Source organism: Choristoneura fumiferana, chromosome 8 (genome assembly GCF_025370935.1).
Source record: "Choristoneura fumiferana chromosome 8, NRCan_CFum_1, whole genome shotgun sequence".
NCBI classification, from domain to species: Eukaryota; Metazoa; Arthropoda; class Insecta; order Lepidoptera; family Tortricidae; genus Choristoneura; species Choristoneura fumiferana.
Genome location: NC_133479.1, coordinates 12,749,647 through 12,771,314, shown reverse-complemented (window position 1 = coordinate 12,771,314; position 21,668 = coordinate 12,749,647). Strand labels below are relative to the sequence as shown.

The following is a 21,668-nucleotide window of genomic DNA, read 5'->3' as shown; positions in this document are numbered from 1 at the left end:
CAGGGTTCGTATAGTATGTTAATAATATTAATAAGAATAATAATAATAAACCTAAGAATGAAGGAAAAATAAAGAACATAATAATCAATTTTAGCACAATATGCAAGTACAATAGACAACACGTGGAAACTTTTTACTCAATAGGCCCTTTTGATAAGACTTCTTTTGTACCTTGGCAACATTACTCTTCTAACAGTGACACGGTGACAAGTGCAAGGTCTGTAGTTTTTGGTCGGTTTTTGATTTCAGAAGTTGGTCGTGAAATTGTCAGAATATGGACGAAATTGAAAAAGAAAAAATAGCGGCTTTGCCGTCTCAGTTACTCGTCACAACAGTATGCCACCCCATGGAATATGCCAAGGTTCTCATACAACTGGGCTACGAGCCACTGGCACCGCGACGGTCAACAACACTGTTCGGCCGCCCTGCCATGATATTACCTAACGTTTTCCAGTACATCAAGTTTATCAAAGCCTCAGATGGATTTTTCGGCTGTTACCGAGGCCTGTCGGCGCGAGTGTTGGGGCTCATTGCGTCCAGTCAGCTCACATCGAAGGTAATTCATGCAGTTGGCATCGACCTTCCGGAAATCAATGACCCTCCCAACATCGTTACGGATGACGAGCCGAAGGCTGAAGACTACATAAAGCTCGGCCGACGAGACATGATCATGCACGCCGCATCTGTAGTAGTGTCGTACCCCTTCCACGTCGTGTCCGTACGGATGATGGCTTCGTTCATTGGCAAAGAGGAAGATTACTGTTCGTTGTTTGGAGCCGTCGTGTCTATCTACAGAGATGACGGTATCCGAGGCTTCTTCCATGGCATCGTACCCAAACTTCTTGGAGATTTAACTTGTGTAGCAGTCACTGGAATATTAGCCTACTATGTAAACAAATACTTGGTGAAGACGAAGGATCTCCGCTATTATACAGTGCCCTTACTCACATTCGTGACAAGCACTCTAACCTACCCACTGGTGGTGGTATCAACATGTATGGCCGTGGCAGGGAGCAGCCTGCAAGCTGGTAACCCTCCGGCGATGCCCAAATACCCCTCGTGGCAAGCATGCTGGAGGGATCTGTTCAGAAACAAACAACACAAACGTGGTTCCTCTTTAATCTTTAGGTACTACATTGCTCCCATTGCAGTCATGCAGTAGTCACACTTTAGACCTAAATATATTGCATTTATCTATCTGTTTATTTGCTAAGTGTTATTCCACAATCACCAAAGTAGATTCAAACTCTGGTAGAGAAAAATGTGTACAATGAATGTGTAAATAATTTAGTATAAATGATCCCTGTGGATATTCGTTTTGCTAGATTGTTGAGTAAAGGGTATGGTTATATAAATAATAAATATATGTTGTTTCTCAACTGTATATCATTTACTCGCTTTTGGGGTATATATTTAAAATAAATAAAATTCATAGATTGATTTGAGTTATTTTATTTTTGCTAAAGTTTGAGCTTTTATGAAGTCATCAACCAAGTCTTTTTTCAGTGAGGCAACAGCTCTTCTGTAAATAGCTGGTGACAGTTGGGCATTGCCAAATTTCATTTCAAAGTTCATGTAGTCCATCCATACATCAACATTTTCTTGTCCATGATGAAGTGCAAGATATTCATAACATTTCCTTATCTGCTTAGCATTAGGTTTATCTTGAGATTTCTCTATCTTTATCATGGCAGTTTGGACATCTTTCTGTAGGGGAGGGGTTTTAGTCAACTCTTCATATAATATCCTTGCAGCCTTGAGGCCATTGTAATCATACATTTTTTGCAACAGTTTAGGTTTAACAGCTAAGAGTATGGTTGACTCACAGTTCTGGAATTGCTTGTGCAACTTCATCAGCTGAAAAGAAAATAGTTTGTATTAATCAATCAGATACACAACATCATTGTTTTTTCCAAATCAGTGGCAGATTTTGGCCTTGATTGGAAATATTGGAATTAGTATGAACAATAATATATTAACATTCAGTCCATGTGGACAATTAAACTAGTTTGCTAATGTTGTTCGGAACTCAAAAGAGATCAGTTTTTTTTTCCATTTGAATCTTGAGGAAGACGAAGAAAACCAACAAGTCCTAAGCGCCATTAACATTAGTTACGTTCTGTAAAATTTTTGCTGACACATATACAAATAGGATTTTTAAAAAAATCAAGTTAAATCTGTAAACATGTAAGTCCAGCAATGGATTGTGTCTCTTGGGATTACTGGTTAGAAATTAGTTAGTATTGAAGTTATTTACAGTTTCTTTTTCATCAATAACATCCAATGCTGTGTTCCAAATATTCATGGCGTCGTCTTGGTTCAAAGCTTTAGTAGCCTTTTTTAATGTAGTCAATATTTCGTCTTCATTTCCTTTGCTAAGCAAAAGCTTTTCTTTCCATACACTAGGAGCTTCAGGGATCCTTATCAATGCAAACTCCAATATCTGAAATATTGAAAAGATTGTGTCACAGCAAATTATCTTGTTTTTGTTATGATGCAGCAAGAAATAAAGTAAATTATTTATTGTGCTTTGGGCTTATAACTACTTAATTTTATTTTACCTCTTTATCAATATTCCCAGATCTCAAAACATCTTGGTCTCGAAGTACCTAAATTGCAGAATGCATTTTTTTTTTCTTTAAACACCGGAACCGAATTTCAAAATACCTTAGTCTCATAATGCCTAAACTTTAAAAAATATTCATGGCAAAACAACATATGCTTAAAACAACCAAATGCCAAAATACCTAAATTTGTATTACACAGATTGTAAATTATTACATAAGATGAATCTTCCTTTTTCTGCCGCGACGGTAAACTTTTGGCACAAACTCTATAGTTAACCATTTAGATACCTATCCTACTTAAATGCATAAGTAATAATATAATATCAACATCAAATCATTCTGAAATAACCACCTGTGAAAAAAAATTAGGCATTTTGCCATTTAGGTCTTATCGGTTTGAGTTATTTTAATATTTTGTCATTTCGGTCATTTGATATTTGAAGGAATTGTGAATTTAAATCTTTATGTATTTAGAGAATATGACGTTTTAGGTCATTCATAATGAATTTCGTTAATTTTAAGAATGAGCCAATTTGATATTTAGGTATTATGAGCCCATGGCAATTTGAAAATTAGGGGTATTAGTGAATAGGGTATTATGAAACTTTGTGCTTTTAAGCCCAAAGCGTCATTGTGACGATAGATTATACCTATTACCCAAATTAGTCCAATCAAAATAAATAATAAACGGCCATCGACGTGAGACAGACCGAAAAGGAGATGGTGGTACAGTCGCCATCAGATATTTCAGAGCAGCCAAGGTGATCAAAAATATCGGAGCATGAACTTTAACCCTTAAAGCCAGGCAGTTAAGAGGTACATGTTCTGATATTTTTGACCACCTCGGCCGCTCCGAAATACTTGATGGCGACTGTATGCGATTGATATAGAGATAGGCCTGACATTGCGCCGGACTAGGAGGTGTGGAGAGGCTTTTGCCCTGCAATGGGACATTTTACCAGGCTAGTTAAATAAACAAAAATGTTATGTAAACATTTGTTGGAACTCTACCTTCAACAACTCTTCATTGCTGACATTTTCCAACTTTAATAACTTTATCCCAAATTCGTACATATCGTCTGTCAGCAATTCATTTTCATGGCCATACATCCAAGCTTCTTTGACGGCTGTAATCTTTTGAATATCTGTGCATATACTTTCATTTAGACTAAGTAGTTCATGAATGAATTTACTGCACAATTTTTTGTCTGTAAACTGAAATAGTAAATTGTAAGCAATATTTTTCATTAGCATAGCTGAAATTGGTGTTAATAATGAAAAATCAAAGATTTTGTTTATGATAGGGTGCCAAACATGCAAGTGGTCCATCAGATGGTAAGACACCCGCAACACTAGAGGATTGCATTACGTTACCAGCCTTGAGGGCTAATATAGAATAACACTTGTGCCCATTGTGCATAGGGTCGATTCCATAGTATGCAGTTGGTAGTTTCCGCCGCAGTAGCGCGCCACCAGCACTTGCACTGCCTACTCAATGCACGCCATAGCTTATGCCCATAAAACCCCTGTACCACTACCATGACATGAGTTTACAGTGACCGTACTCGATAGCGACGGCGTAAATTATTTGTATGGAGAATTGCACAGCGCCTCTACAAATAATTTACGCCGTCGCTATCGAGTACGGTCACTGTAAACTCATGGCAGTAGTACTGGTTGTCTCACTCTCTACGCCGGAATACAGCACTGCTGCTTGGTTGTAGAATTAGCGAGTAAAATGACGGCAGCAATCCGGACGAACCTTACACAAGGTCCTACCACCCACAGATTGTTTTTTTTTTGCGTGTAACAAAAGCAAATGGCAAAGTGATAGTAAAACAAACAAAATGTTAAAAGTAACATAAATTTAACAAGCGTTTATGAAGAAGGGGGTTTTACTTCAGCTAGTTCAATAAGTTTCTTATAGATTAATAAGATCAAGTACCCTTTGTAGAGCCTCTGTATAAACAGCTATGAAATAAGACATAATTTTAGGGTATTTCAAGTCTTCGTCTTCATCCACAAATTCTTCAATTTCGGACCAATGGAAATTCTGAAAGAAATTTCAATGGTTAAATTTTGTCTTCTAAATATACTCGTAGATATTAATATCCTGCTACAGTTTACATTTCGGGAATAGAGATTGATGATGATCTATAACTGACTGATGGTCTATCTAGAGAGAGGCTGCTAGTTTAAGAAATGAATCATGTAGTATTTCAAAATGATGTAGAATCTTAAACAATACAAAATAATTTTTGTACATAATATAATATGGCTATTAGTGTTGTAAAATAATGTTACTACTAACCAGGGATGTTGCGAATATTCGCATCCGCATCCGCATATGCGGAAAAACGGATGCGGATGTGTAGCAGGTCGCGACAAGAAATAAAAAACCGCGCGTGCTGATTGACCAATAGGAAAGCAATAATTTTGTTTTGGACTTCGGTGAATCGGTGAGAGTGATGCGCCTCGCTATTGTTTGTGTTGTGACAAGATCTGACGCTCACGTGTGTTGTTTTGTCGTAAATAGTCAATCACAAGTTTATTACTTTTTAATGTGCTTTTTTTTTGTTAAAAAGTATCATCGCATACATGTAACTGTATTGTTTACGTACTCACGTAAGTACTATGTATTACTTTTTTACCCTACCCACACTTGAGTTTTTTGTACAGATCCGCATCCACATCCGCGGATGTGAGCCTCTTAAAATCCGCATCCGCCACATCCCTGCTACTAACAGCAACCACAAACTATACTTACTTCTAGTTCCTTCAAAGCAATATATGACCATACTGCCTTATTATCATTGTGGGCCCATATTTCCCTCTTAATTTCATCTGCAATGGACTCAGTATTATCAAATCTCAATGCATAGTCACAAATTTTGAATAGAAATGACACATCATCAATTGCCTTTGCACCATTTTTCCACACAACATCTGCTCTTTTAATATGCTTCTCCTGAAAACAAACATTTTAAAAATAAGAATTATATGCTTTATTTCCCACAAACATAAATATATAAAGGGTACCTAAGCCAAATTTCATAACTTTTTTTTTTGTTTTTAAGGCATTTTTGTGAAAAAAAATCAAACAAATATAATATTGAAATAGTATCGTTTTCCATCTCATTTTTACCAATAATTGTTGTTTTATTTTAATATTGATAATGCAATGAAAACTCAGATGCCTACTTATCACCTCCTAACTACGTCGAATTACCAATAACCCTGTATATTTACCTTAATTTCATCATCTTTTGCTTTACAAGCAAGCAACACTTCTATCTTGAATAGATCTAAGTAAAGTTCATGAGACTCTGGATGCCTATGGATGCCTTTCAGCAGGAAGCTTTTGGCAGTCTCTAGGTTGCCCTGCTCTTCACTCTCCCATAGACTCGCCATTTGCCACATTTTCGGTTTATCCCCATGAATCTGAAAAGTCAATATATTACATTACAATTTCTGTAAGTTAGTGCTTCAAACTGCTTTGAGTTACATTGTTTGACTGAGTTTTAGAGGAATATGGAAGTATGCAGTAACATCAAGGGGGGAAAAGCAAACTTTGTTGGTCATAGCTTCCTCTTCTAAATCTTAATAATATCTATTATGAAAAGCTCTGCGCAAGGGGCGATACTAGCGCAAGCCACCATGACAATGTCAGCTCTTTATAATTTTGTCGCCATGACGGATCATGACCAAAGAGTATTAGTACCTACAGAAATCATGATATATTTGTTACTTACAAAATAACAAGATATTTCCATCAATAGTAATGGTAGAGCTATATTTTCAAAAAAATAATTGAAATAAGATAACATTATGGCATCCTATGGACACGTCATTTAGATTTACTATTATTCATTTCGAAATTAATAAAAGTAAATCGAAACTGATGACTAACTCCACAGAGGTTGATATAGAAATGGATGGCACTAAGTTCGAATATGTAAGCGAGTATGTGTACTTAGGACAAATCATCTCACCTAGCGACATAATGTCTAAGGAAATAAATAAAAGAATAGCCAATGGATGGAAGAAATATTGGTCCCTAAAGGAGATCATGAAAAGTAAAGAACTTAACAATAAACATACACATCAAAAAGAAAACATTGTTTAACTTATTGATCCGAGACCTGGTCACTTACAGAACACTATTGTGAAAAACTGGTAAAGTGCCAACAGGCAATGGAAAGAAGTATGTTAGGACTAAAGTTAAGCGACAAAATTAAAAGTACAGAGATAAGAAAGAAAACTAGTGTCAGACATTCTCACCTGAATTGACCATTTAAAATGGAGCTAGATGGGACACATGCTGAGATGTTAACAAAATAAGTGGAGCAAACAGGTCACACTGTGGTACCCTAGGGACAGTACCAGAAAAAGAGGACGCCCAATAAGGAGATGGATGGACAATATCCGTTTGACCCTTGGGCCACAGTGGACCAGAGTTGTTGATGATAGAGCAGAGTGGAGATTGTTGGAGGAGGCCAATGCCAGAAGGCACACCGATTTAAGGGATATTCTATAAATATTTGTAAAAAAGTGTTAATCGGAAATAAAAGGCTTTATTATTATTATTATTATGGACATGTAAGATACTCAAAAAACTGTTTACGGTTTGTGCAAGTGCTACACTGATGGCAGAAAATTGCAGTAATATTCCCTATTGAATGGGGCAGGATTAGGCATGTGTCATGTTCTTTTATCAAAGAACTAGTTGATAGAAATTTACATACCTGAAGCATTTGCCCAATTATAGCGGACACAGCATAATCAAACCCAACACTCCTACAAAACTTAATATACTGAAAATATATCTCCAAATCATTCTGGAACCTGTAAATGAATTGTTTGAACACTTTGTTCAAGCGTTTTGCTATAGCATATTCCAGCTCCTTCTTTTTCCCATGTAGATTATTATTTTTCCGTCTGAGCGCGATATCTTCCAGTAAAGTTAGCTCATATGCTATGTAGTGTACATAATCATCTTTTTGCTTTACACGACGCTGTACTCTGTATTCAAACTCTTTCCGTTTACGTGCGATTTCTCTGGAAATGTGAAATAAGGATAATTAGGGTCTGTCCTTCCACTTTGTCAAGTTCCTCATAACATAAATTAAGTTAAATGTCGTATGGTAGAAGTTTTAATGTCATAGGGATGGCATCACAAAAATCAGTAACTTATCTGAGTTTACTTAGGCCGTAATTTTAATATATTTTAAAAGTATTTCAAGACTGTAACGCAAACCTTATTTCTTCTTCGTCATACAAGCCCGTCCTTCGCATCTGTTCGAGCTCATTTATAGTATCCTCAATACGCTTATTGACTTGTTCCGCCATTTTTCAATACCTTATTCAGTTACTCTTCTGAAAATTTAGTTATTTTATTTATCAAATTTTAGACGGCACAAACAACACGAAAAAAGACGGCGTGATATTTTAAGGTTATTTTAGATGTCATTTGTCAAATCTCAACTGTCTGTCACTGTCACTGAGACAGTCGTGACGGTGGTCGCATTTTATCAGTGGCAACATTTTGTTCCAAACTGCACTTAAAATACAATCAAAGAGTTTAGAAATGAAATACGAGAATCGTATTGTACCTTCTTCTACTTAGCGGCATACTTACTGATACTTCAGGTACTAGCGTAGCGTGCTTTTAAACATGCTAGTAACGAGCATGTGTAAGGCGACCTTAATGACTAGTGAAACTCAAAAGTCGATAACTCGGTCGACATACAGCGTGCGGTGACTCCCCGCATAAGAATGTGTGTTCACTGCTACTCTCTCAAGGCAACTGCAGAACTTGCACTATGTGATCTCGCATTCTGTAGTCGTTCCCTATCGACTAGTGAAAATGGTTCCCCGAATGCGGGCCCTATGGCATGCGATGTGGAAATCTACCGCACCCCGCATGCGGGCCTTATCGATCAAAGAAAAACGATTCCCCGAATGCGGACCTTATGGCATGCGTCACAGAAATCTACCGCACCCCGCATGCGGGCCCTATCGACCAAAGAAACCGATTCCCCGAATGCAGGCTTTATGGAATGCGTCACAGAAATCTACCGCACCCCGCATGCGGGCCCTATCGACCAAAGAAAACGATTCCCCGAATGCGGGCCTTATGGAATGCGTCACAGAAATCTACCGCACCGCGCATGCGGGCCCTATCGATCAAAGAAAACGATTCCCTGAATGCGGGCCTATGGCATGCGTCACAGAAATCTACCGCACGCACCCCGCATGCGAGCCTTATCGACTAATGAAACTGAGCCATTACGCATATTTCCTACAACGCTAGTCGCTTATGTATGACTTACTTTCATTTCAAACGAGCAAAATGGCAGTTCACTCCTAAATAGACATCTAATTACACAAAAAATAAATGAAAAAATATTATTTTATTTAAAATTTGATTGCGGTAAAAAATTAAACAATACATCACTGGGCAAAAAAATATCTCTATTATAAATTACCATACAAAATATTTTCTGATAGAAAATCAAACAAAAACATACTGTATCATATTTACACGAATTCATATGAAAGCTTGCTAAGCTTTTTACCTCAGCTCAAATCGTCATAAAATACAGAATACAGAACTGATTTTATCTAGCCGTAAATTTAATAACACCTCCATCACAATGTTCAATGACACCTCTACCTTTAAAACAGTTCAACCAAGTCTTAGAAAAAGCTTTAAAACTCTCTCTTTCTTCGTCAGTCTTCGATACTGGTGTAACATCAATTTCAGGTATACACCTGCCAAAATCTATAGCTGGTAACCACACATGGAAGTCTGAATCTGGGGAGTATTTAAAAATATCCTTGCAACCCTCTAGATTGATTTTAGGAACTGGAGGTTGCCGTTGCAATAATTTCTTCAGAGTGATGAAAGTTAAAAGATTGTTCTTGAGGAACACCGATTGTAGATTTCTCGCACGGCCCAGACTCCTGTGAAAGAAAGGATGAGTGATACAAATTTGACCAAAAATTAAAATATATGTGTACAATAATTAGATAATGCTACTCTGTGTGTGTCATAAATACAAACCTGTAAAGCCTCATGAACTGTCCATCTACCAGTTTACAATTAGACAAACTTAACCGTCTGATCTTAAGTTCCTTGGCAGTATCCATAAGCGACGATGTACATCCAACAACTTGTCCTTCAACGCCAATATTGTCCAAGTCCAACTCCATCAAAATATTAGGGTTCAAAGAAGACAACAGACAACTAACCATAGGCAGTTTTAAAACGTTATTGCTTACATCTATTGCTTCAAGGGAATTGAAATTTACACTGGAGTTACTAATTACACTAGCAGCATGTTCTGTTATTCTACAATAGTTCAGTTTCAATACTTTTAATCTTACATGCTCCGTCAACTTTAACACATGTTTGAAACCATCATCAGTTATAGGATTTGCACTTAGATCGAGGTGTTCTAAATTCTGGCATATGGTTCGAGTAGCTTTTTCAAACATTTGTAGCAGAATTTTAACACCTTCGGCTGTTATATTGTTTCTACTGATATCTAAATGTGTCAATTGTTTCATAGTACAGATGCATTCGGACAAATATTTGATGCTTTCATCTCCTAAATTGTTGTCTGATATCATTATAGCTGTGATGTGTGTTTGATGGGTTAGGGCGCGGAATAGTGGGCGTATTTGAGATGCGGGGAGTGTTTTCGTTCCGAGTGCCAGTCTGTGCGTAGTGTGACTGCGGCCTATCGCTTGTTGAATCTCCTCTGATGTTGCTAGAAATAAAAACGGTGAATTAGTGGCATTATCTTCATCAAAATTTGAGTTGTTATCTTTTTGGTGGAGCAAATTGCCACTTATCCCTCTTCTACCAGTCTTTTGGCATTATCTTTGATTATATTAAAATAATTTATTGATCGATTATCAATTAATTAATTAGTGTATAGGTACATTTTAGTAATATCTCTACACGCCGCCTTTCTGAGCAAATGCTCAGATTTAATTTACAGTTGTAATTGACAAATACTCACGAATACTCAAAGCTTCGCAACACTCCAGGTATCTCTCCTCGGCAGGCGATGCCTTCCAATTGGTAATACAAGTCTTCAACTCTGGCGACGATAGAACTAGGCTCAAAGGGTCGTCTTCAGAGAGGATGGCACCATCCGAAGTCATTAGGCTAAATACCGGCCGGACGCCTGTCAATCTGGAAATAACTTCAAAAGTTAGATAAGATTCATCCAAATGAATCACTATAATATCCGCAGTAGAACTAAGGTTACCGACATAGCCCGAAGAATTGCGAAACTGAAGTGGCAGTGGGCGGGGCACATTGCTCGCAGGACTGATGGCCGATGGGGTCAGAAGGTTCTCGAATGGCGTCCGCATACCGGGAGACGAGCTTTCGGTACGCCTCCAAAAAGATGGAGTGACGACCTGGTTAAGATTGCGGGATCGCGTCGGATGCGGAAAGCACAAGACCGGTCTGAGTGGAGAGCCTTGGGGGAGGCCTATGTCCAGCAGTGCACGACTTTCGGCTGACATGATGATGATGATGATGAAATGAATCACTGAACGTTCAGCCACAAAAAAATCCAATACATAGTTCGTGATTTAAAGTAGAATACCTACTATACGTTACCGCAAAAGAAAAATTTTCCAAACAAGCCAAAATTTTGCTGACTTATAATTTTAGTTGAATGTAGTAGCTTTGTCATGTCAACCTAGATTTGTAGATACATATCCCTACTAAATTTCAACTCAATCCGATCAAGTCAGTAAATTCATAAGATTACTGCAGGCTCAAAAAAACTTGTAAAACTGTTCTATTATTTATTCTTACTACACTACTTTCTACCTACTTGTAATATCTCGTCTTCACTTCATCAACCAGCCAGCTGATTGTTAATTTGTTAATCATGTCCAACTTCAGAGATATCAACAGCACCTTATCTTCGACTTGCACCTTCACAGCAGCTGGCGGTAAAATCTGCGTCTGCATCGGCCGTCCATTTTTGCTTGACTGCACTATATTTATTGGCTGAATAACGTTCAGAGGTTGCATTACACTAGGGTTCATATTCTGCATTATATTAAAACCTTCGTTTTGTTTACGAGGACTGAAATTAGAAAAGTTTTCACCCGAGGACTTTCTAGAAAATGTTCCTGTAGGTGTAAGTCGTTTAACACTTCTTGTTGTGAATTCGCATTCGCTTCCGCTGTTACTGGATTGGTCACAATCTTCGCGATTTCTTTGGAAACCAGCTTTCAACAATGTACTTTGCCTCTTCCAACGACGTCTCATACTTTCTCTACTGTCCTTAAGCTTAGAATCATCAAGCTCTCTAGACGCATTTCTATTGTCTTTGAAACCGGGACATATATTTTCGTTCCTCTGAAAATTATCGGAATCTGAACTGTTCGTACTTACATCTATTACATCACTCGTGCGTTTCTTTTGTTTGTCATTTGATTTGTGTGTGTTAAAGTTGCTATCAATCAGAGGTTCAGTAATTTTGTTAATACTATCAATACTGTCTTTTACAGAATCATATGATGGCTTTTTGGCCACCACTACTGTTAAAGGGTCACTTAATTTTCTTTTCTTATTTTTATTTACGCCCATGTCATCTTCCAGCCAATCATCGTCAACCTCATTCGCATCTAGCAAAGCAGATCTAGGCTTACTCTTTTTAACATCTACTTCGGGCGAATCATTAGCAACTCTATTTCTTAATGCTGATATAACATTTCTATATTCATTAACTCCTGAAACTTCTTTATTATTCGTAGTTTTACAATCATCAGAAGAATCATTGGAGTTCGAATCGTCTGACGGAAAAGCTATTTGATTTCTAGGATTTTGCGACAAATTCATTTCGTCATCTGAATCATCGTCAATCACATTTCTCTTCTTGAACACAGGGGAATGTAGTTCTCTGATTTTGCTCGTCATTTTTGAAGTACTAGGCGGCGTTTCATTTCTCGTTGGTTTAACAGGCGTTTTGGATTTAGATCTATTTAAAACTTCACCCGCGTTAGTTTTGTCTATAAGGCTGTGTATTTTGTTGCAAATATTTTTGTACAGTACTTCTTCTTCTTTTGTGAGGATAGTTTTTGTTCGCCACTTCTGTAAGATGTTAAGTGGTGTTTCACCCAAGTCATTCTTCAACGATGGTATTGCACCTTTGTTTAGGAGAAGTTGTACTACTTCTAAATGGCCATTGCTAGCTGCATCATGCAATGGAGTAATTCCTGCAAGTAGATGATATTGCACTTTAAACATTGAACATGACAATGTAACATTCTTTATAGAACAGTAACTAATTACTACTTTAGTTTTATTTCTACTAGTTGTTGCCTGCGCTGCGACTCAATATACGAAGAATGTCCTTCCCAGGGTCTCAAACTATCTCCATACCAAACTTCATCTAGATAAATCGGTTCAGCGGTTTAAGCGGGAAAATACAAACAAACAGTGTTACTTTCAAATTTAAAATACATACCAGTCAGGAACTACGTCAATATCGTCAAATAACGCGTTTACTTTCTTCATTCGTGTTTATTCAACTTTATGCTCACCATCGCAATTAGATCCGCCCCTGTCATTAATATTGGCTCCACTGTTTATAAGGATGTTAGCGATCTCCAAATGTCCATGTATGCAAGCCTCGTGCAGAGGCAGCCAGCCTGCATTATCCCTTATGTTCACTGGATGACCTTTGGCTATGAGCCTTTCTACTAGAAGTTTGTTACCTGATATACATGCCTGTAAAAAATAGATTGTATTTTTGATTCAGCAAGGTTTAGGGTACCTAAAAACTAAAATTCAAAATCCTTAAGTATCATTCGCGTCTGTCTGTCAATAGCCAATTGAAAATCCGAAACTACTCAGCCGATTGAGTTGAAATTGGCACACATTGTAAGTCGGTGAGCCAAAGACGGGCGTATAACGTATATAACTGAATTTTATACATAGGAGCCACTTTTGGGGAGTAAATTAGAAAATAAAAAAGTTACAAGGTACGAGGTGAAGTGGTACGTGTGATATATTAATAGTAGATTTTACAACAAGAGCATAAAAAGCAAACCAAATATTTATAATTATATTTGCAATGCATGAAAGATAAAAGATACCTAGTAAGTGAACAATGTTTCCTCTGTTGTTATTCATCCCCTCGCAATCGAAGTGAAAAGCAGAGTGTAAAACTCGAGCATTAAACCCATTTTCCCCTCGACGTGTCTATCCACCCTCGCCGTACCGGCTCGGGTTGCAATATGAACGTCTCGGGTAAAATGGCTCGTTTTATGCTCTTGTTGTACAATCTACTATTGACTTTGACTTTGACCTAAGCATATAAAACAGCAAACAACACGCGAACACCCAAACTTTTTTAATTGATCTCCATTAGTTTCTTCCTTGACTGACCCTAGATCTTGGCTTAGAACCAGGGTATTATGATGGAGTGCCTCTTGTTTCAGTAATTTGCATGCGAGAACGCAACGCAAATACTGTTTAGTGGCAGGTTTGCGAGTAAGATTTCTCAAGTTCCTACTACCTGCTAAATATAATTTTTTGTAACTCAAAAACTTACCACATGTAGTTGAGTTTCGCCTTTCATGTTCTTTTTAATTGCAAACCCTTTACCCCTCCTTCTGGTTTCTCTTGTTGTTTCTGTGATATCTTCTTCATTGTCGTCTGACAAATCTGGAAACGGAATATGGACTTATTTGAAATTTATAATCCTTACTAATGAATGTTATAAACGCGAAAGTATGTCAGTCTGTAAGTTACATCTTCACGCATAAACTGTTGAACCAATGAAAATGAAATTTGGTAGGAAGATTGTTTGAGACCCTGGAAAGGACATAGGATAGTTTGCAAAGGAAAATTGCAAAGTTTCCGCGGGATAGCGACATAATTTTCCACAGACGGAGTCGCGGGTAAAAGCTAGTTATAAAATAATCCAGAACAAACAAGAATAAATAAGTAATGGAGAGGAAGCAGTCCGTCGAAGTTAACAAAAGCCTTACCACAAGTCACGGACCACATTATTTCTTCTATTCCATACTAGATGACGCTCAAACTTACTATAAGTAGAACTCATCAGTCGTGGGACACGTCCACTGTTGGACACATACACAGGCCTCCACCATAGACCTCCAGTTGCTTAGGTCAGGACGGGTCTGCATCAACCGTGAACCCGCGGCTTTAACCAGATCTCCCGTCCATCACGTTGGTGGCCAATTTACGCTACGCTTGCCGATTCGCGGTCTTCATTCGTGAACTACGACACTAAGTAGAACTACTATAATGCTTCTACCGCCCAGCGTCCTTTATAATTAATTGTACAGGACTTATCCAAAAATACAAACTGAGACATGGATGCACAGAAAAACCAGAAAAAGAGACCAGCGCTGGGAATCGAACCCAGGTCCTCAGCATTCCGTGCTGCGTGCCATACCCCTACACTACCACTGGACAGGAGTACAGACACGAATTTCTCCTATGCACCCATTCAAGTTGCTTATACTTTAACATCAAACTCTCTCATAAATGATAGTTTCATGCACATAAAACAAAAAATTTACTTGGGCCACACTTTTTTTTAAATTAAAATTTAATATTACCCGTCAGATCTTCAAGACAAACATCATCGCCAATATGGGTTGTATCCTCATCACCGCCAGCAGAACTCTGTTCATCCTCAGAATTGTCCAAGTTATCAAAGTTGTCATACCCCAGCGCTCGTAATTCATTTTGTGTTTCCTCCATTTTGTCTAATTCATAGTATTCTTCTTGATATTTAAGGAGGGTTTTTAGTATCCTGATTTCGTATTTGCGCTTGTTCCATTCCTTAGCCTGAAAAATATGTACATAAGCATCTTAATTCATGGATTTATGATAAAATAATGGGAAACGAGTATAACTTATAATAGTTAATACTATATATATACACAAATTACCTACAAATGAACTACAGCCCTCCCATTCTGAAAGGAGGCGTGGGCCCGGCAGTGGGACGTATCTATATACGTCCAGCCTAGCCTATCCTGGGATAATGATGATGAAATTAAGAATTTTTTTTTTTTAACCCTATATCGAGCGTGTGCTGTGAGGCCCTAAGATGTACAGTCGAACCATTTGATTCCTGACCCAACCACCATAGAATGTTCTTACAGTAAGTGTCATAATAAATTCCCTTGTCAAGCAATGCAATGTCACTATGACTTTTTCTACGAAAAGGTTCCACAGTGGGACACGATTCAGATGGTTCGAGTGTACAGTGTAAATCCATAACATAACAAATGAAAATCAGAATGCTTCGATCAACAATACAATAAGTTACTATTAAAAAAAAATATTTTTAATAGAAGATCTGTGCCGACTGCACTTTTTGTTGATTGTACAGTTGAACAAATTGAATCATGACCCAGAGTGGAACCTACATGCTACTACTGTCATGTTGACATCTGATACTTTTGTCAAGGAAATCATAATGAAATTGATTATTAAAAGGATCCACCCTGGGTCATGATTCAATTTGTTCAACTGTACTTGCTTTGTCATCTAACTAACAATATGTATCCAAATTTCGAGTCAATCCGATCCGACCACTAGCAGTGGGTCAAAATGAACTTAACAAAAACAATAACAAACAGGGCAAGTAAGAAGCTTGTAAAAATGTAATGTTTTGTACTTACAGCATTACGGGCGTCAAGGCAAGCTTTTTCGATCTGATCATAAGGTTTTTTAGCTAAGAACAGCGTCTCAGCAATATTATACAGGGTGCTAAATGCTTCTTTTGGAACATCCTTTATCAATTCATACTCTTTCTCGTAATAATATAGCGCTTCATTGTAGGAGCCCATATCTTTGTAGGTCTGGTATAAACTGTAATTAAATTAGAAAACAAATAAAAATAACAAATAAATAAATTTACAACTCTGCTAGATCTGTGCATAAAATTCTGTTGATTCTGAGACTTGTTAGTACTTATGGCTGATAATAAACTATGGTACTTACAGCAGCGATTCACACATAATAAGTTTTTGGTGCAAAGAATGACTATCCCCATACTTCTTTATATTTCAAAGTAAAATTCAAAATACCTTTATTCAATTTAGGCTATGACAAGCAATTATGAATGTCAAAAAATCTACCACATACATTTAATCCATATATTAATCAAATATATAAAAAAAAAATCTACCTCTCTGTCTGTATTTTAAAAATTACTCCTTTACAATATGTTTAAAACCGTTGAACCAATCTATGATATGGACTACCTATAAACAATTGCCTCGCTCTTTTAATAACCCGCGACCTTACGATAGCTACGCCTATGCAACAAATTAATGTGTGTTCATGCAGCTTCTCCACCTCTACACTGTAAGAACACATACATATCTCACATACCCAACTATTTGGTAGCTGTCTGGTAGCTTAGTGGGGGTGATAGTTGGGTTTGTATGATGTGTGTTTTTTCTTACAGTGTGGAGGTGGAGTAATTGCATGAGCACACATTTTTTGCATAGACGTAGCTATCGTAAGATCGCGGGTGAGTAAAGAAAATTGTTCATAGTTCATTGATATGGCGCAAAGTAACATCTGATTTAATAAACTATTTGAACCAATCTAGATAAAAATTACCCATGTGGTGTCGGGTTAGAATTACTGCTCTCCATTTCTTTCGTGGATGTCGTAAGAAGCGACTGAGGATATAGGTTAAGAAGGTATACCGCAGGCGACAGGCTAGCTACCTGTCACTATTGTACCGTTTTTGACAAACTTAAAACCTAAAATTGCTAAAAGTGGCTCCAAAGCGCACATTTCGTGTGCTCTGCCTACCCCATTTGGGAATACAGGTGATGTTTGTGTGTAGATAAAAATTAAAAAAGTTTTGTTATAAATTATAATAATCTACTTTCTATAGTTATTATAGCCTATCCAGGAAAGTGGAAAAATGAATTTCTATATATCGCAAAACATACCTGACATAAATAGGTATCAACATCTTCCCACACTCTCCAGCCAGCTCTGCTTGGTCCAACATCTTCAGATAGTACTCAACAGCGCCTGCATAATTATGTACATGACATGCTCCATCACCCAGTTTCTCATATAGCTTCTTAAAGGCTATGTGGTCTGATGGATCCGTTGATATAAGCAAATCCTCTGTGTAGCACATTGCTGCAACTGAAGGGGATACTGTTAGATATCTAGTGAATAATGTTTTTCAATGAGGGCTATCGCGTATGAGTTCGCCGCTAGAGGCGCTAGTGTAGCGTGAGGTCTCCGAAATTCTACAACATACTGGTGGGAGTTCCGCAGGGCTCCGTTCTTGGACCAATCTTATACACGCTGTACATGTCTGACCTTCCGGAAGCGCAAGATGTTGTCACTGCTACTTTTGCTGATGACACTGCAGTGCTTGCAAGCAACACAAATCCTGCAGCTGCTTCAAATACCCTGCAAAGAAGTCTAAACAATATGGGTGATTGGCTAAAAAAATGGCGTATACAAGCCAGTGCGTCAAAGTCCGTCCACATCACCTTTACTTTAAGAAAAGGAAATTGCCCATCAGTGACATTGGGAGATAACACTGTCAAATACTTTGGCATCCACCCCGATAGAAGATTGACCTGGCATAAACATATAAAAACCAAAAGAGACGAACTAAACATGCAATTTAAAAACATGTACTGGCATAAGCCAGCCATAAGCTGACTGTCCACAGACAACAAGCTGCTTATATACAAGACTATCCTTAAACCAGTATGGACATATGGAATGCAGCTTTGGGGCAGCGCTCCTAACTCCAACATAAATATCATGCAACGCCTGCAAAATGGCATACTCCGAAACATTGTAAACGTACCATGGTTCGTCACCAACACAGAGATCCACGAGGCAATGGGGATGAATACGGTTAAGAAGGAAATAAGCCTCCTGGCGGAGAATTATAAAAGTCGGTTGGAAAATCACCTGAACAATCTGGCAAATCAGCTTTCAAACATCAGCTATTGCAAATGACTGAAACGACACGACATACAAAAACTGAACGTTAGATTCCCAAATGAGTGACTGCTCCGGCTGGGGAGCTTCCTCGACTCGACAAACACACTCAACAAATCCGCTTATAGTCGTGTCCAGGACTGATTGCAGATAATTATAACTGTAGAAAAAAAAAAAATTGCTTACTCAATTAGCTTAACTTAAGTATGCTAGTTGAGAAAACAAGATCAATACGAGCTTTTCTGACAAAATATGATGGCAAAACATTGTTCACTACATCTATAGAACTTTGGCCAAACACCCGCATCATCATCATCATCAGCTGGAAGACGTCCACTGCTGGACAAAGGCCTTCCCGTTAGAACGCCACAATGAACGACAACTCGCCACTTGCATCCACCGGTTTCCCGCGACTTTCATGATGTCGTCAGTCCACCTGGTGGGAGGCCTGCCAATGCTTCGTCTTTCGGTTTGTGGTCGCCACTCGAGGACTTTTCTCCCCCAACGGTTATCTGTTCTTCGAGCGATGTGGCTTGCCCATTGCCACTTCAATTTGCATATTTTTCCAGCTGTGTCAGTGACTTTAGTTCTTCGACGAATTTCCGTATTCCGGATTCTATCGCGCAAAGAAACTCCAAGCATAGCTCTCTCCATAGCTCGTTGCGTGACTCTGAGCCTCTCTAAGAGGCGAAGTCATGGACCACGTCTCAGCACTATAAGTCATCATTCAAGCATTTTGTAAACCACTAAAATTAAAACATTGGGTGTAATTTTTTACTTACCAACTTTTAAATTTGTCTCAATAAGTTCGGCCTCTTCCTCATCAGGTGTCTTCACTTTCCAAGCCTTCAGGAGCACCTGCTTAGCACTTTGGTAGTCCGACATTTTACACAAGATGTCTGCCTTGGATGAAAGAGTTTCACACATCTTTCGAGCCTGACATGATAAAACATCAAGAATTTAAATCAAAACTATATAAAAACGAAAAATATTTTACTGATAATCTTGAAATTGTGCATCACTCTCTGGAACCTTTTATTACAGAAAGAATTATCTATATGTATGAAGCTGACACCACTTACACTCAAAATTAGTGTCTTACCAAAACAAGTTTTTGCAACCGAAATCGAATATAGGTTTGTGTTTTAGTATTGGTGAAAATGCCAAAATCTAAACTGGTTCTAGGGAATATTTCAAAAACTTGACTCGGGTTCAGCAGAAAATTATCCTAACAAATTTTGCTGATACAGCCATCTGCTGACACCTATCATCATCTGCCTGAAGATGTCTACTGTTGAACAAAGGCTTCCCACTTAGAACACCACAATAAACAACAACTCACAACTTGCAACCACCAGTTGTCCTAATAGCTATTTGTCTACATAAAAATATGGATAGAAACTGACCTTATCTTCCAGCCTTTTAGCAACCTCCAGAGCTTTATTAAGGCAGCTCAAAGCCTTTGTATAATCCTTGTGCTTATTACTGTAGAGTAATGCTTCCGTAATATAACATTGGTGCAAGATATCATACAGGTCCTGGTTGCTGCATATGGTTACAGCTTTATTGATACAGTCTACAGCCTTTTCTAGGTAACCAAGGTGTTCCTGGACAACACCAATATTGAGTAGAAGACGAGCCCGCATATCCATTAACTCGTGTTTATTTATTTTTCCATTTAAACTGAAAATGTTAAATTGTTGACAGTTGTGACAAGTTTGTTGATAAAACAGTTGCATGTTGTAGGTAGAGAAACAGCATTCCATTACTTATACAGGATTCTTAAATGGTAAACAATGAGGTTTTACTATAACAAAAAGAATTTTAAATTATAATAATACAAACAAGATTATCTTATTTTTTTACATTACAAAAAAGGTAACAATCTTGACATATCATAAAAAGATGTTTTGTAATTGTTAATTGCTGTTTCTATATTGTGAAAGAATTTTGTCAACAAAGACAAGTTTTGATTTTTTATTCCTGTCTTATACTTGACAAAATATAGGACAATGAAGAACTTAAATAAGCTTATACATCCGGTTTACCATTCATACATTTCATCAACATGAAAAATAATAATTTGGAAAACAATGTTACCTTTCACAGAGTACTAAACTTTTCATGAAGGCTTTCTCAGCAGCCTTCAAAGATGATGTTGATTCACTGCCCGTAGAACTCTGGCCCTGCAGCAAATAGATCCTGCCAAGTGTTGCCATAGCTCTCTGCTCTTCAACTAAGTTCTTCAGTTCTTTTGCTACCGCTGAAAGTAAAATAACACATCATTATCAGATTGTATTTGAAATTTGATTCATGTACACTTGAGATTTCGTAATGTAGTAAGTATAAGTAGTAGTAAGGAGTTTTCTGTGCTAGTTACTATGCTTTGGTGTTCAATAAAGTGTTGATGTATTGTGCAGCTACCATCAACAAAAAAGGTGTATTTTTGGTCTGCCATGTGACGGATCCGTGTAATGTGTACCTAAGAATTTCCGAATTAGAACCCAATTTTCTTCTACTTCCTTCTTTCTTTTTGGTATTCAACTACAGCATACCAAAGGTTAAAAACTTACCTAAATGTCGCTCCTCAAACTTTAAGGCTTTGTCAAACTCAGCCATCAGCATGTACATTTCACCCATCATCCTATTGCAAGTTGCCCACTCCATGCGTAGGCCCAGCTCCTTACAAATATTTGCTTCTGTTCTATACTCGTCCAGTGCATCGCTATATCGGTTATGCTTGTAATAAAACGTAGCCAAATCATTGCAAGCCTCCGCCAGAGCACGTCTATTACTGCCATTTAAAGCTTTTTTCTTCTTACGGATAAGTTCTAAAACATTTATTTACATTAACAATGTAAGACGACAATGAAAGTAACCTCTGAATTATACACAAGATTATTTTGTAAACAATTAATGTTCTTACTTTCTTCTTCCATTTTTATAAACTATCCTAAACCTGCATTATTTAATCAAGTTAATAACGATTATAATTGTTTTCATTAAATAAATAAACTTGTCTTGTATTATATTATAAATACTAGAAGATACTTTCAACTTTGATTGAATTGTATCTGTCACGA

General features: G+C 37.6%; 3 protein-coding genes across 3 annotated transcripts; 1 reads left to right on the top strand and 2 right to left on the bottom strand.

The window, feature by feature from the left end:
• Window positions 1-188: 188 nt before the first annotated feature.
• On the top strand, window positions 189-1,379 carry LOC141430545 (mitochondrial carrier homolog 2-like). The gene has a single exon (XM_074091294.1). The coding sequence runs from the start codon at window positions 275-277 to the stop codon at window positions 1,160-1,162; it is 888 nt and encodes a 295-aa protein (XP_073947395.1). The 5' UTR covers window positions 189-274; the 3' UTR covers window positions 1,163-1,379.
• Window positions 1,380-1,436: 57 nt separating this feature from the next.
• On the bottom strand, window positions 1,437-8,048 carry LOC141430543 (U3 small nucleolar RNA-associated protein 6 homolog). Its single transcript, XM_074091293.1, has 8 exons — window positions 7,825-8,048; window positions 7,313-7,625; window positions 5,817-6,008; window positions 5,335-5,535; window positions 4,513-4,620; window positions 3,579-3,782; window positions 2,258-2,443; window positions 1,437-1,857 (listed from the first exon to the last, which is right to left on the bottom strand). The coding sequence occupies exons 1-8, from the start codon at window positions 7,914-7,916 to the stop codon at window positions 1,447-1,449; spliced, it is 1,707 nt and encodes a 568-aa protein (XP_073947394.1). The 5' UTR covers window positions 7,917-8,048; the 3' UTR covers window positions 1,437-1,446.
• Window positions 8,049-9,020: 972 nt separating this feature from the next.
• LOC141430542 (tonsoku-like protein) lies at window positions 9,021-21,668 on the bottom strand. Its single transcript, XM_074091292.1, has 14 exons — window positions 21,512-21,668; window positions 21,159-21,416; window positions 20,686-20,848; window positions 19,992-20,268; window positions 19,368-19,521; window positions 17,562-17,766; window positions 16,272-16,461; window positions 15,198-15,429; window positions 14,162-14,274; window positions 13,149-13,335; window positions 11,429-12,821; window positions 10,598-10,773; window positions 9,634-10,342; window positions 9,021-9,533 (listed from the first exon to the last, which is right to left on the bottom strand). The coding sequence occupies exons 1-14, from the start codon at window positions 21,522-21,524 to the stop codon at window positions 9,188-9,190; spliced, it is 4,416 nt and encodes a 1,471-aa protein (XP_073947393.1). The 5' UTR covers window positions 21,525-21,668; the 3' UTR covers window positions 9,021-9,187.

Bases quoted from the DNA above. Each gene is read 5' to 3' on its own strand.
- LOC141430542 (XM_074091292.1), bottom strand. The intron at 20,849-21,158 runs GTAAGTTTTTAA...TTTTACTTTCAG, and splicing joins GTTTGAGGAGCGACATTTAG to CGGTAGCAAAAGAACTGAAG. The intron at 20,269-20,685 runs GTAACATTGTTT...TAACATTTTCAG, and splicing joins AGTTTAGTACTCTGTGAAAG to TTTAAATGGAAAAATAAATA.
- LOC141430543 (XM_074091293.1), bottom strand. From the start codon at position 7,916: ATGGCGGAACAAGTCAATAAGCGTATTGAGGATACTATAAATGAGCTC. The intron at 7,626-7,824 runs GTTTGCGTTACA...TCACATTTCCAG, and splicing joins TATGACGAAGAAGAAATAAG to AGAAATCGCACGTAAACGGA. The intron at 4,621-5,334 runs GTAAGTATAGTT...AATTTCTTTCAG, and splicing joins TTGCTTTGAAGGAACTAGAA to AATTTCCATTGGTCCGAAAT.
- LOC141430545 (XM_074091294.1), top strand. From the start codon at position 275: ATGGACGAAATTGAAAAAGAAAAAATAGCGGCTTTGCCGTCTCAGTTA.